At 36.8% G+C, this 13,307-nt stretch overlaps 1 protein-coding gene across 39 annotated transcripts in view; it reads right to left on the bottom strand.

Moving 5' to 3' along the window:
- Positions 1-13,307, bottom strand: part of adgrl2a (adhesion G protein-coupled receptor L2a) — a 123,129-nt gene that overhangs the window by 91,326 nt on the left and 18,496 nt on the right. For all 39 annotated transcript variants that reach the window (XM_044129549.1, XM_044129567.1, XM_044129547.1 and 36 more), the window contains exon 2: positions 8,730-8,914. In XM_044129549.1, the coding sequence (XP_043985484.1) occupies positions 8,730-8,805 (76 nt within the window). In that variant the 5' untranslated portion in view covers positions 8,806-8,914. The remainder of the gene's footprint in view (positions 1-8,729; positions 8,915-13,307) is intronic.

Consider the following 13,307-nt stretch of genomic DNA (forward strand, 5'->3'; position numbering starts at 1 on the left):
AACAGTAAATACTGCAACGAGCTAAGATTTATGACTAATGAAACAAATATACGTAAAACCTAGAAGCAAACAAAAATGAAGGAGTGTCCCTGATTAATAGGGCAAGAACAAAGTGAGATAAGCTGTGGCTGTAAAGCATAAGGCAGATAAGGACATGTAAGTAGATGACTAATATAGGATGGGACCTATTAGAAGCCTTCTTATATAGTAAGAGTCTTGAGAATTATATAAGAAGGCAGTTTTAATGCTAAGTTCAGATCTGAGAGACTGGGTAACATGTCAGGAAACAGGGGCCTTTTGTTTAATGTAATGAGACTGTGACCTCAAAGAAATAGTAATTTTCTTCCAAAGGAAAACTCTTTGTTCATATTTACAAATTGGGAATATCCCGAGAAATAGACTGGTTATCAAAAATGTTGACCTTACAGCTTGATCGACCCCAACTGATGACAAGCTTCTCATGAAATCAGATCTGATCCACTTCGATTAACACTCAATACCTAAGTGGTGACAGTTTGCGCCAACAACAACACTCTTCAGTGTGGAAGTAGCAAGATAAGGTGCAAATCAACTTCAGCCCATACTTGGAATGACCTTTAAGTATTTAAATGTTTAAACTCTGTTAAGGAACATAGAGGATTTTGAATTGTTGGAAGCTTATTAGAAAATTTCAAGCAAGGCTAAGAATACACAAAGAGTGTATTTTGTAATTAGAATACCATCTAATCTGAGGTGCTAGAAAAGGTGCTGTAAAATATCTAAAATGTCAACTCCAAATTATTTTGTCTTGATTATAAATCTCTAAAGTCCTGTTTTACACTAACTGCTTTCTTACAGTCAAGGTGGGAAATTATCTATTCTTCCAATTATACATTGGCTGGTTAAAGCTACCAATACATGCTGATTATCTGAAAAGACTGTGGTGCACTGAACGTATTATTTTTGTTAAGTTAATGTTTTTGAAGTACAGTTTACAAGCTAAGATGCAAGAGCATCATGTCTGTAAGCAACAGACTGCAACAACAAAAAGCCTAAAGTTTGTTTAATGCTGTTAATTATAACTTTTAAAAGAGGAATTGGAACCAGCTGCAACCAGTATTGGCAGGTCAGAGCTTTTTAAGAGAAACCTACTTTACATACTTTTTTTGTAAAAGGCAAGCAAGCTTAGGGAACAAATAGTTACAAGGAAGACCATTTAATACTTTTGCTATACAAAAATACGAAGGGGAAAGATTAAAGCATAGCAGTGAGTCTCCTGTCTGAACAGCTGCATTAAAATCATGGCTGACGTGTTCAAAAGAGTTATGGATTAGGACTGTAAACACCAAGCTAAATATGTTTTCCAAGGTTAACTCTGTATTAATATCCAACAAACGCTGACACTGCAACATGAATCAACAGACACCTGACAAAAGCTACTAGAAAGTTCTTTAAAACGCTTAGCAAAGGCAGCAGGTTAACTATTGTAAGCATTAAGCAATTGAGGTCAGTGGAACATACATTGACGGCCTCAGGAGCCAGGTGAAGGCAGCGTCTGTGTTAGACGGGAGGAGGGGGGTTAGCAATATGTCAGAGTTCTGCCATGCTCTTGCATGACAAACACCAACCTGGAGCCAGCTGTGACAAAGCCCTAATCCTGAAAATCCCTTCTTCCTTTGCTGAAAATCCTAATGAGGATTTGAAGTACTCAGCAGGGAGGAGACCCAGGGGCTGTGGTTACACCTTGCCACTGCTCGCTCTCCCAGTCATTGTCTCCTTATCTCCGTATTGGCCAAGCCTGGCTGGCGATGAAAGAGACATGACAGCGTGGTCGGCCTACGTACACAGACCCCACGGCTGCCTGGCTCCACAGGGAGGCCGGATCCCGCAGTCTACCTCAAACAACCAAGATGACATCAACAAAGTGGTCGAAAAACAAAACAAGCTCACACTCCTTAGAGCGCACAGACCAAAACAAATACGTATCACTTTACTCTGAGCAGTCCAGGTTCTGCATTGACTGTTAAGTAAGTAAAACAGATTTTAAAAGTCATGCTTAAAAAGTATATAAAGTTTCTACAGCATTTTAAAGTTTTCCTAAATATTAAGTAACTATGGATAAGCGCACACAATCAGCACTTCCATTTTGTAAGACATTATATGTACAGGGTGTTTAGAAGTAAAATACCACGTCACATTTATTTTCTGTTTTGGGAATTTTAAGTATCAGATCTGATCAGATGTTAGATGATTAATTTGTTTTCCTCACACTAACAGTTTGTCCTTATTACAGAACCAGAATAGGGTCAAGACAGAAAAGAGGTTATTGAATAAAAAAGTAAGAAAGAAAAAAAAGGAAGGGAAAAAGATAGAAAGTGAGACAGTATAAGTATTTTTAGTCGTTAAACATCTAAATGGAACATCACTGGGAGGTGCTGGATCCTGTTCTTGCAGGTTCTGGCTCATATTAAGCCCTGGGCTTTACAGTCCAGTAATTAGATTTCAGAACACCTTGATTGTCTATTTCACTTCATTGACTTTGAGATGAAGGTTTTAAGTCTTCTCTTCTTCTCCTTCCTGCGATACAAAAAGAGTGCTTTTAAAGGTGCCCTTCCCTGTTCCCTTTGAGAAACCTCAAGTACTTTAAACATTTCAAGCTTTGAGGCGAAACAATGGCGAGGTTTCAGAGTGTGTGGAAAGACAGAAAATCCCAGTGCTAGGCTTGTCCTTACAGGTTTCGCCACTAAAAATATTTTTTTGCTAAAGGGGAATGAAAAGCTAAATTCTAAAGAAAATATTTGTTTATGGTTTGACGAAACCGCAGGTGACCCATTTAGTGAACCTTGTCTGTTCTGAAAATGGCATGACCTCTTTCAGAAAACAAACTCCTTAAAAGCATTTAACCAACATAGTAAAGGTAATCATCAGTTCAGATTCTCTGATGATTTCAAAATACTTCTACTGAACACACACAAACAAAATATTTTTTTATGCAAAAAATAAATAAATAAATAAATAATAAAAATAAAGCGAACAAAGTATTCCCAGCACTCTATGTTGCAGGTTGCAAACATAAACCGACTATACACCTCTTGACACACAATCCTCACCGTGCCATCTCATTTTGCCTCTCCATAATTCTAACAATCTTTGGGGAAGGTTTTGAAAAGAGTCTGTGACTGAGCTAGGTGTGAATTGCAATTCTGTCACTGATACATGTAAATCCCTGCAATCCCACCAGATGTGGCTACATTATTTTGGAAAACATGTAAGCCAATTTAATCATGCCTTGCAAGAAGAGTACATCATCACTGGTTATTTGTGAAAAAAAGTTTATATATTCATATATAAAAGGGCCACCAGCAGGATAAAGGGAAAATAACTTGAAGAAGATTACTTGGAATACTACATGGAAAACGTACACTCATGCAATACAAAAACAAAGATAAATCAGAGACTTCCAGGTCTACAATGTTTGAACTTCATTAAAACGTTCATCAAGGTATTTAAAAAAATAAGGGCTCACGTTTTACCATAATGGCTTTGCAAAATGTGTTATGTATGACAGTGTCAGTCCCACCAAAAACACTATTATGTAAAAAGAGTATCTATAACTGACATGCGCTTAGAATATAGACTCAGTTCAGTGAAACTTAAGACAATAAAACTGGCAGAACTATGATCCCGGATTTGGTCATGAATATTATACAAAGTGATTATGCTTAAAACCTCTTCTCATTGTCACTCTCTATAATATAAGAGGATTTTTCTTGGCTCAGAATTAGTCTGTGCACAAAGATTAAGAACAACAGGAAGCCTTGTCACTCTGCTCGGAGTCCATGCTATGCTGTTGGAGTCACGGCATTACATTCTACAATTTCTCTTAATAAAAATTCTACTTCAATTTTCAATATATTTGAAATGTTTTGCTTTCTAACAAACTTTGTACACATTTTAGACTAATATGAGGGGTAAATTTGGTTTAATGTTACACTATACTTTTTAATTTAGTTTATGGTTTATTTTTGATTTACCTTGCAATTCTTTAATTTTTTAAGTTTGGTCAGTTTGTACATTTACTGTTTTAGTAATCTCAGAAGAGACTTTTTCACTAAATATACATCACATTCACATGACAAAACATTATTAAATTACAAGGTCCGACTTTTCCTTGATATTTATTTATTTATTATGTATTTATTGATTTTTTTATTATACAAGCACTGTGAGACTTTACGATTTTAATGATGTATTTCTGTTTCATCTTTCTATCAAGATTCAGAACCAAACAGAGAAAAGGCAGGGATCTTAACAGGTAAAGCACTTGTCTTTGACTGGAATAACTTCATGTCTCTAACCTTTAGCTAACTTATAGGCAAAGGAACTATAAAATCTAAGAAATAAAAATTCTTCAATAAAACCCCAGATGATAGTTGATCTCAATCATAAATGATGATTACAATATTGCTGGTTCACAAGGCTCTTGTGGGCTTAAGCAGGATAACAGTAATAATAAAGCAATACACCATCAAAACAACCTGTATTATAACAAATTACACATAATTGTTGTGGTAGGACCATGCCTTTAAACTTTATTGTGCTATATTATTAATTTTTGATGCTATAAGCCATAGGGTAATTTAGCAATCGACAGCGCTCTGCTCTGTAAATACAGTGTAATTAAAATAATAACACAAATCAATCTAAAAACTAGTAGCAGTAACTCTGAGGGTTACTGAAGCAAACAAGCAATTCTTCAGAACAGAGATGTGAGCATAGCGAAAAGGAAAACAGGAGACAAAAGCTTAGAAAACGCTGTGAGTCAGCTGAGTAAATAAAACAGACAGACTCGTGGACATGTGTCCAACCAGGGGAGTCAAATGTGAAGAATGTATAGAGAAGGAGGTCAAACTTCCTGCCCTCTATAGCTGCATTCTCAGTCTGGTATGTGTGTTTATACAGCATATAAATACACACGTTTCAGGTGCAGGAAAAAAAGGGGGAAACAAACCAACTTCAAACTATTTGTAGCATTCCACTAACCCATTTAATTCAATTATAAAAATGCATTAAAAAGATATTAGGGGTAGAGGCAGTTTAATGAAGCATGTTTACTAGGGGATATTGTTTGTAATGAACTGTTTCTGGGCTGATCTGTGAGACTGAAATAAGAAAAGGGAAAAGACGTAAGGGGGTTAGGATAATATTAGAGAAGAGAAAAGAATGAATGAAAAATGTCAAAATAATAACCATTTTTTTTAACCTGCCATTCCAACATTAAGATGAAGATAATTAATCAGTGTATTATATTGCTTACTCTGTTCATTTTCAAGCAGAGGGTTAAACAACCTGCCAATAATTCACTTCTATATCACTTTGACACTGATTACACATCGATTTAATTGTCTGTCATTATTTAAATGTGCATTATAAACCAAAAGCAGTAGAACGTACTCATGACATAGATGCAAAATCACACAGTGTTTAAGTTTTCATACAAACACAAATCTAAAAAGGGTGGCTTGCGTATGTATTCACCCTCTGATTTAACAGATACCCTTGTTTCTGGGATTATAGTTGGACATGTTTTGGGTGTGTCACTACCTGCTCTGAAGCGTCTTTGAAAGTATTTCAAGCACAATCAGATTGGACAGAGAGTATGTAAAGAAGATTAATTCTTTGCAAAACTGGTCAATTAGATTTAGTTTTTTCACAATTCTAACAAATGAATCATTCTAATATAGCTTGTTCTGCTTGTAGATGAACCTCTGCTTCAGTCTTTAAGTAGACATGTCATGCTTTTAAAGCCGTCCTTTTCACATGTAAATCATTCCCTTATGGTCTACGTAAAGTAGAACTGCAATGACTTGGTCTGAATTCCTCGTTATTGTGGCGCCACAAACCTCTCGGTTACCCTGTTCTGAGACGTGTCTTCGAGCCCCGCCCCCCTCCCGGTCGCAGAGCGTTTCACTCCACCCCGTTCTGCCATTTGTCTAGTTTCATAGCAGTGACACAATTATCTACTGCCAGAGACATTTTTTATCCCAAAGTTTATCAAAGATGTCAACAACAGAAGACTCGTCCATTCAGCCTTGCATGTTTGAGCCAGAGTCTGACGTAGAGCAGGAGAATGAAGACCATCAATCTGCAGAACCATGCACTCAAATGAATGCATCACAATGGTATTATTACTTTATTCACACCCTCTCCATCCATAACAGCTACCTACAATATGGAGTACAGTTTAACTATAGCATCCATGCATGTGAGATACCTATTAAAATATTAATATTGCCACAATATGAATGAAGTAAACAAAATCTCGATATAATTAAGGAGATAGCTAATGAGAGCGTCAAGAACATCACCAAATGCATTTGGATCATGTGTTCCCCAAGACAAAAATGGCGACTTAAAGCCAAATATTCAAAACATGCAGTACAGTTCAAGCCTCACACAGGCAGGTAAAAACTAACACACAACGTTAAGAGAAACAGAAGATTCGATGGCAATCAAACAGATCAGGACGTCATTATGAACACACAAAATTTATGGTCTAAAATAAGCTGTGTTGTCATTTTAGCATTGTTAGAAGCTTACCACTTCGCTGTGTCTTTTGTTTCCCTATAGAGGACCTGACTTCTCAATCAGAAAAAGTATTTTGGAAATTCCCTCTTGATACAAGCTGAGGTTGTCGGAGGACTCCTGCTTAAGTGCTTTGCTCAAACAAGCGGGACTTTCCCCACTATTGTGAGTACATTTCCAAGCAAAATAACATTTAACCAGACGCTTTGAAGAAGCTTTGGTGAAGGGGTATGACGTGAAGGGGGACTAATGTCCACAAGATTCCTGGTGGACTAATGTGCGCTAGAACTGAACATTTTCACTTGTCTACTTGCAACTTTGGCGTATCTGAACTTGGACATAAATCGCTGCGAGAAAATAAAATGTCGAATTCACAAAACTGATTAGTTGGAAGTCATGGCCATTGCTTAGCATGTCTTTCTGCTTTGGACCATAGAAAATGTAGACTGTGCCTGTTCAACAATTGGAAAAAATATTAAATTAAAAACAATAAAGTTCAATGTTTCCATCTTGACAAGTTTGCACCGAAAAGGTTGCTTCTTCCCAGTGTCTGCTGTTCGATAATAAAAAAGAAGCTAACTTATATTTTTTAATGACTTGACCACCCCTTAATTTCTTTCTAAAGCTTTTTATCCCTCAGTAAACAAGTTACAGAGTATATTACAGTCATATAAATCCATATTTTATGGTACTTGAATAACTACCTTGTCCCAAAAGTTATTTGCAAAATGCACATTGCCTAGAGTACAGTTGCAGTAACAATTTATTATATATTGTGAAGCCCTAAATAATACTACCAACACCATCTTTTATAGTGGGAATTGTGTGATTACTGTCTGTTTTTAGTCACATAAAGCTTTTTGCAAGTATACCAGAAAGTGTCATTTTAGTCTTCCATTTACAAATGATGGAGGCCACTGAGCTCACTGAAATCTTCAAAGCAGCAGAATGTTTTTTGTATCCTTCCGCAGAATTGTGCCTTGAGACAATCATGTGTTAGAGGTCTAAAGATAATGCCTGTGACTTCATGCTTGGTGCATGCGCTCTGACATGCACTGTCAATTGTTGGATCTTGTATAGACAGATGTGTGCCTTTCCAAATCAAGTCCAAGCAGCGGAATTTACCAGAGGTGATTTTGAGATTTATGGCAGTTTGCGAAAACTCATGGAAGTGCGATTTGTTGGTTTTCTATTTTTAATTATCTATATAACACTGCATACTTTGATATTCGATCAAGTTTATGGTTGAGAAATAGTCTCACATTTAATGGAAACCATTTGACTGAGCAAAGCTGCTTATGAGGCATTTTTATGGCTGAAGTTTTACAAATTTGATTGATGCCTGTAGAGATCAGAGAATTATGTTTCCATTTTTTAAAAGGAAAGATCAAATGACATCCAGCTGGTATGCACATAATATGCTATTACAATTTACGCCAATGTGATTCGCTATACTGTCAATAAGACGTGTTGTTAAAATCCCACCTTGCACCCTTAAGTTTTTGGTTATTGAACTTCAATGATGGCTTAGCCAGAGCTTTGACAGCTGTCATCTTTACACAGAATTTTATTAACCTCACTTATATTACACACAAAAAATATGCCAGCTTCGGTGTATTCTAAATTCAATCATAAAACATTTAGTGCGTTACTTTTCAACCTTGTGGTTAAACATTGGACATGTAAAACTTGCGGTTACAACAAAGCCAGGACTGATTTAATCAAAACTTAATGAAGTGTGATTACAAGACATTTGAGCTTGATGGTTTTTGAGGTGTGAAATCTGCGGCATGTATTTCCATGACGGCGAGCATTAAAAAGCGAGGAATGTACAAACAAATCCAGCTCTGATGCCACTGGGAACAACTGACGCTTTCAAGCAGAAAATCTCAGACAAATCACAATTTAACAACTAATGAAACCACTCAAGATTATCCCCCTCTATTCGTCTGTGCCCGCTGTCCTGAAAACTGCATTACTCACAAAAGCAGTGCCTGATTTGGCTTGGTTCAGAATTACTGCATGCTATATTTCCACATGCGGCAGCTGAATAAAAAAAAAGCTGCGTCAATTTGAAATATAACTTATTCAAAACAAAAAAAAATGACAGGATAAATCAGTATAATTTTAAGAAACCAGCAAAGACAAAACTCTAAAATACTTACCCTCTGTGGAGTGTACTTGGTTTAAAGTGATGAGAAACCAGCAAAAGGTGTGTAGTGTCCGCAGGCTGCATGCCATGGTGCTGAGTATTGATGATTTGTGGCAGGTTAGCGTTATGGGTAACAGCTTCTGATCAGAAAAGCCCAAGCCAACTGGTCTGAGAGATGCTCATTATCGATCTTCTTCCCTGCAACAAAGACCAAAAAGACATAATTTAGTTCAGTTATGAAATTTAGTCCACACGTGTGCTTTGCCCCAGAGGAATACACTCGCATTCTGAAGCCCCTTGATGTTTCATTCACATTCCAATGAAGAGAAACTGTGAAAAGCTACAAACCCACACACATCACTAAAATAAGCCCAGAACGTCAATAATCCTCAAGAGAGAAATCCCTTAATGGCAGCTAAATACTAAACATTTCACTAGTAGGATGGGGGAGCAGGGTGAGAGCAAGTATTGTTGTGTTGAAACAGACGTGCCCCACCCTGTCTATTCCGTCATGACCAATAACTAAATGATACTAACCTCATTAAACATGTGTATATGTGTATTTTTTTTATGTGATCCAGAAAATATCCATTCATCTATTGTCTATGCCTGCTTATGTTGCTGTGAATGGGTTGATCCCAGCTCCAGCTAACATTGGGCGAGAGGCAGAGTACATCCTGGACAAGTCCATCAAAGGGCAACATAGAAACACACAGAACAAGCAACCATGCACACACATTCAAACCCAAGGACAATTTACAGAGGCAAAATAGCCTTGTTTTTGGACTGTAAGAGTAAGCTGACATACCTACAGAGAACCTACACATGCACAGAACAGAACATGCAAACTCCATGCAAAAACATCCTGTCAGGATTTCAACCCAGAGCCTTCTTTCTGAAAGGCAACAGTGCTACTAACTGTGCTACAAAGCACATCATGATTCCAATATTATGTTTATGTATATTACAGTCCCACAATAAAAAAAAATAAATAGAGTGGTTCTTGGTGTGATGATAACCAAGAGTTTTAAAAGATTTCAAAGACAAACAAAAAAACATGATTAAATTGTTCCTAAGATCTGCAGCCATTTAACTGAAAAAAACAAGATCTTGTGGTCTTTGATAATGCCAACAATTAAAAAATGCTGGGTCTTTTGTTGCAAGGCTCAGGTGTAACACAGCCTTACCCCTCCTCCGCTTCCGATGTTTGAAAATATTTAAAATTGTCACAAAAACCCCTGGCAGTTAGTTTGAAAACCAATGGAGTCCCATTATTTTATTAAAGCAAGTGCTACTAAGCCACTCGTGGCACATCTGCTATGTACTTGACTGCAAAGTACCTGAAAAGATAGCCTGAATAATTTATAAACTAAAAATAACTTCATAATTTGATAAAACTAAAATAAAGTCAAAACTGGGCAAAAAAGTATAGTATTCTCCACAATGAGGACATTTACTTTGAATCTTCCACTAAATCTAGTAGAAATTTACATTTTGGAAAACAACACATACATTGCATGAGTTGTACTAATCAATGCCAATATTTTTTTTTTGTCATAGACATATGTTTGTTTTTCGGTACTGAAGCAAAACAATAAAATGATAGCACACATTCTTGTCACAAATTTTTGCAAAGATAACACGACACTATTTTTTTCCACATGGTTATTATGTTAATCTAATTTTTAGTGCAGAATGAAATTTCATTTTGGAAATTATTATCCAACGGCAGCTGAGATTCATCATTTAAAAATATATGGTTTATTTATAAGTAAACACATCTGAAACTGCACTTTGGCTTAAAAAAAAAATTACTTAAAACCTAAGTTGGATTAATTTATGTGAATTTTTGATGTGAATCGAATTCTAGCAGCAGAATTTCACTTCCCATAGAAGTTAAAAAGTAAGAGCAGTCTCATCTACCCTTAGGTTTTGTGCCTGTTTCCTCCCCCATGCCCAAGACAAATAAACAAACACTGCCATACAAATGGTCACTTCTCTGTCTCAACACTGACCACAAACCACTTTATCTCTCCAATCTATATCCTCACCACCCCCGCCCTTCTCTCTTACAGTTCTCCAAACCAGAATTCCTCCCCTTCCCACCTCATCCATACCTGTCTCGGTGGTATAAACCTGAAAGTTTGTTTTGCTCTCATTCTGCTACAAAAGCAGATGACCTCCTCCCCACCATGGATCCAGTGGTGGAGCCGTGTGTGGTGAAACCCAATGCTTACCTGCACGCCCAGGCATGTGTTTCACACTACTAACGGCTCCCTTTTGTCTGTGTGTTTACACCGCTGGGTTAAGCTCCATCCTCTTGCTCCCATGAACCATTAGCACATTCACCATGGGATGTGGCATCACTCGGGCAACAAGGCACACAGGACCCCATTAGAAACAGTTTTCTCTTTTTTTTCCACATTGAAAAACACCATTTCATTTATTTATTTATTTATTTTTTGTATGTCTACAGCTTGCGATTGTTTAAGATTCGAGGGAGCGAATTTTATACAGCTCAAACTAGCAGCAAATGAAAAAAAAAAAAAAAAAAACTCAACAGAGAAGACAGGGCGGATTTGTGTTGTTATGTACAGTCAGAACCGCACAAATCAGCTTCAGCTGTCACCTCCATGCTGGAGGATAACCAGCGCCTGAAGGCTCTTTGATCTGTTTTGTCTGAGTTCTCAGGCATCGTAATAATTCATCAGCAAGAAAACATGCAGAGCGCACGCATTTGCCGCCAAAGTAATAATTAAACCTGCCATAATCAGTTCATCTGGTATGACATTGCTCCTCACCTGAGACCTCTAATTTTAGAGCCATTAAGAGAGGTTAACAGGAGCAGAACACACACGGCCACAGCGTATTTAGTTTCAGAGGAATAATGTGCAGTTGTGAGGCTTGACAAATGAAAGCTGATCACAGAGACCAAACATATTGGATTGCCACAAAACTCTGCCACTTGCTTTTTATTATGGCATGTGGCACCAATTAAATATATCTGGGAAGTGGCTACTGCCCACACTCACGGTCCATACATTATAATGAGACCTTGAGCTGATTGTCTCCACAGAAAAGCTTTTAACTCAGTATATAGGATTAGGAATTCTCATCCGAGCACAAAGTCTTAGTGCCTGTTGTTTTGTTCTTAGATTAAAATATATGTACTTAATGATGATAATCCAATTTAATCCTTATTCTTCCTTGAATAAAGTGCTATATTTTGAAAATCCTCCCTAACTAAAATATTTACTTGGTTCATATAATATGTACTCAGTTTTCTTATGTATTTAATAAACACATTTTAAGTAGCTTAATTTAAAACAAGACAATTTATTGCATAGATGATTATTTTACAAATCAGACACAATTTTCTTTTTCCAAAAACCACATAAGCCAATGCTCTAATTGTTGTACAATTTAGAAGTACAGTCTGCTTGCTAGAAACCTCAAAGCACCTACCACAACCTAGATATGGTGCCATTATTTGAGCAACTGCTGTATAGCATTAATCTTGCAGTGATGAATTATTTAAGCGCTTGTACACACAGTTCAGGCTAAAACCAGCACAACCGTGTATTGCAGGTGTCTCTTAAAAAAAAAACGTCACAAAGTATGAAGAGTCATTCTATCCAAATTAGCTGAAAATTTGTATACTAAAATTTGCTTAATGTAAAAATATTTCATTACGCATGAACTACTAAACAGCTCAGCAGTGACTAAAACATTTAAGAAAATTGATTCACTTAGACGCTTATAAGATCTCAGTAAATTTATTTAAGCCCTGTCCATATAAATAAGTATATTTTGTAAAACTAAAATATTTTGCTTTGTTTCCACATGATGTCTACATGTGAGCGGATTTACCACAGTCACTGATTAAGTTCATTTGTGGTTCAAAACAGACTAATTTAAATCATTATTCTGAGGAAATTTAATGCCAGTATTAATTGAAAAAAAAAAGAAAAGCTTTTGTCACACATCTTTGACAATATGTCAAAAACGAACACAGAGACAATGAAATGTTCTTTATATCAACCCATAATAATCAGTAAATTGCTAGGATTTTGCAGCAGTAAGCAGAATAGTTGCTTTTTGGTTTTAAACAAGCAGTCAGGTCGTGTGTTTTCATTCAAGGTTATCAGTTTGATCTCATAATGGCCAAAACTTAGTCTGTGTCTTCGGATGATTGTTTGCGTCAGTGGCTGAAGGTGTTCATATTTATATATAAACAATCATTTTAAGGCTCAGTCTGAGATGGGAGTGCTGAAACAGTGTGATTATTCTTTCTCCTGCCTTGTCATCACTGCACAGCAACAAAAGCAAGCACAACCAACAGGAGTCATGTGTTGAAATGTAAAGACAAAAGATGAGATGCCTTTGACAGTTCCGTCTTTAAGCCTGCACAGACCCCCTGCTACGAAAAATACGTAGAATGTAGATTCCTTGTACACGGGGGATGGGGTGTTGTGTAAATTGACGATAACAGTCCTATACTTTAATATATTTTGCGTCATGCTGTGAGTGTTTAACATGCTGAGACACCAAAGGCGCAGGCGTTGGGGAGACTGCCTGACTGCCGTTCTCC

Source organism: Gambusia affinis, linkage group LG10, assembly GCF_019740435.1.
Source record: "Gambusia affinis linkage group LG10, SWU_Gaff_1.0, whole genome shotgun sequence".
Taxonomy (NCBI): Eukaryota; Metazoa; Chordata; class Actinopteri; order Cyprinodontiformes; family Poeciliidae; genus Gambusia; species Gambusia affinis.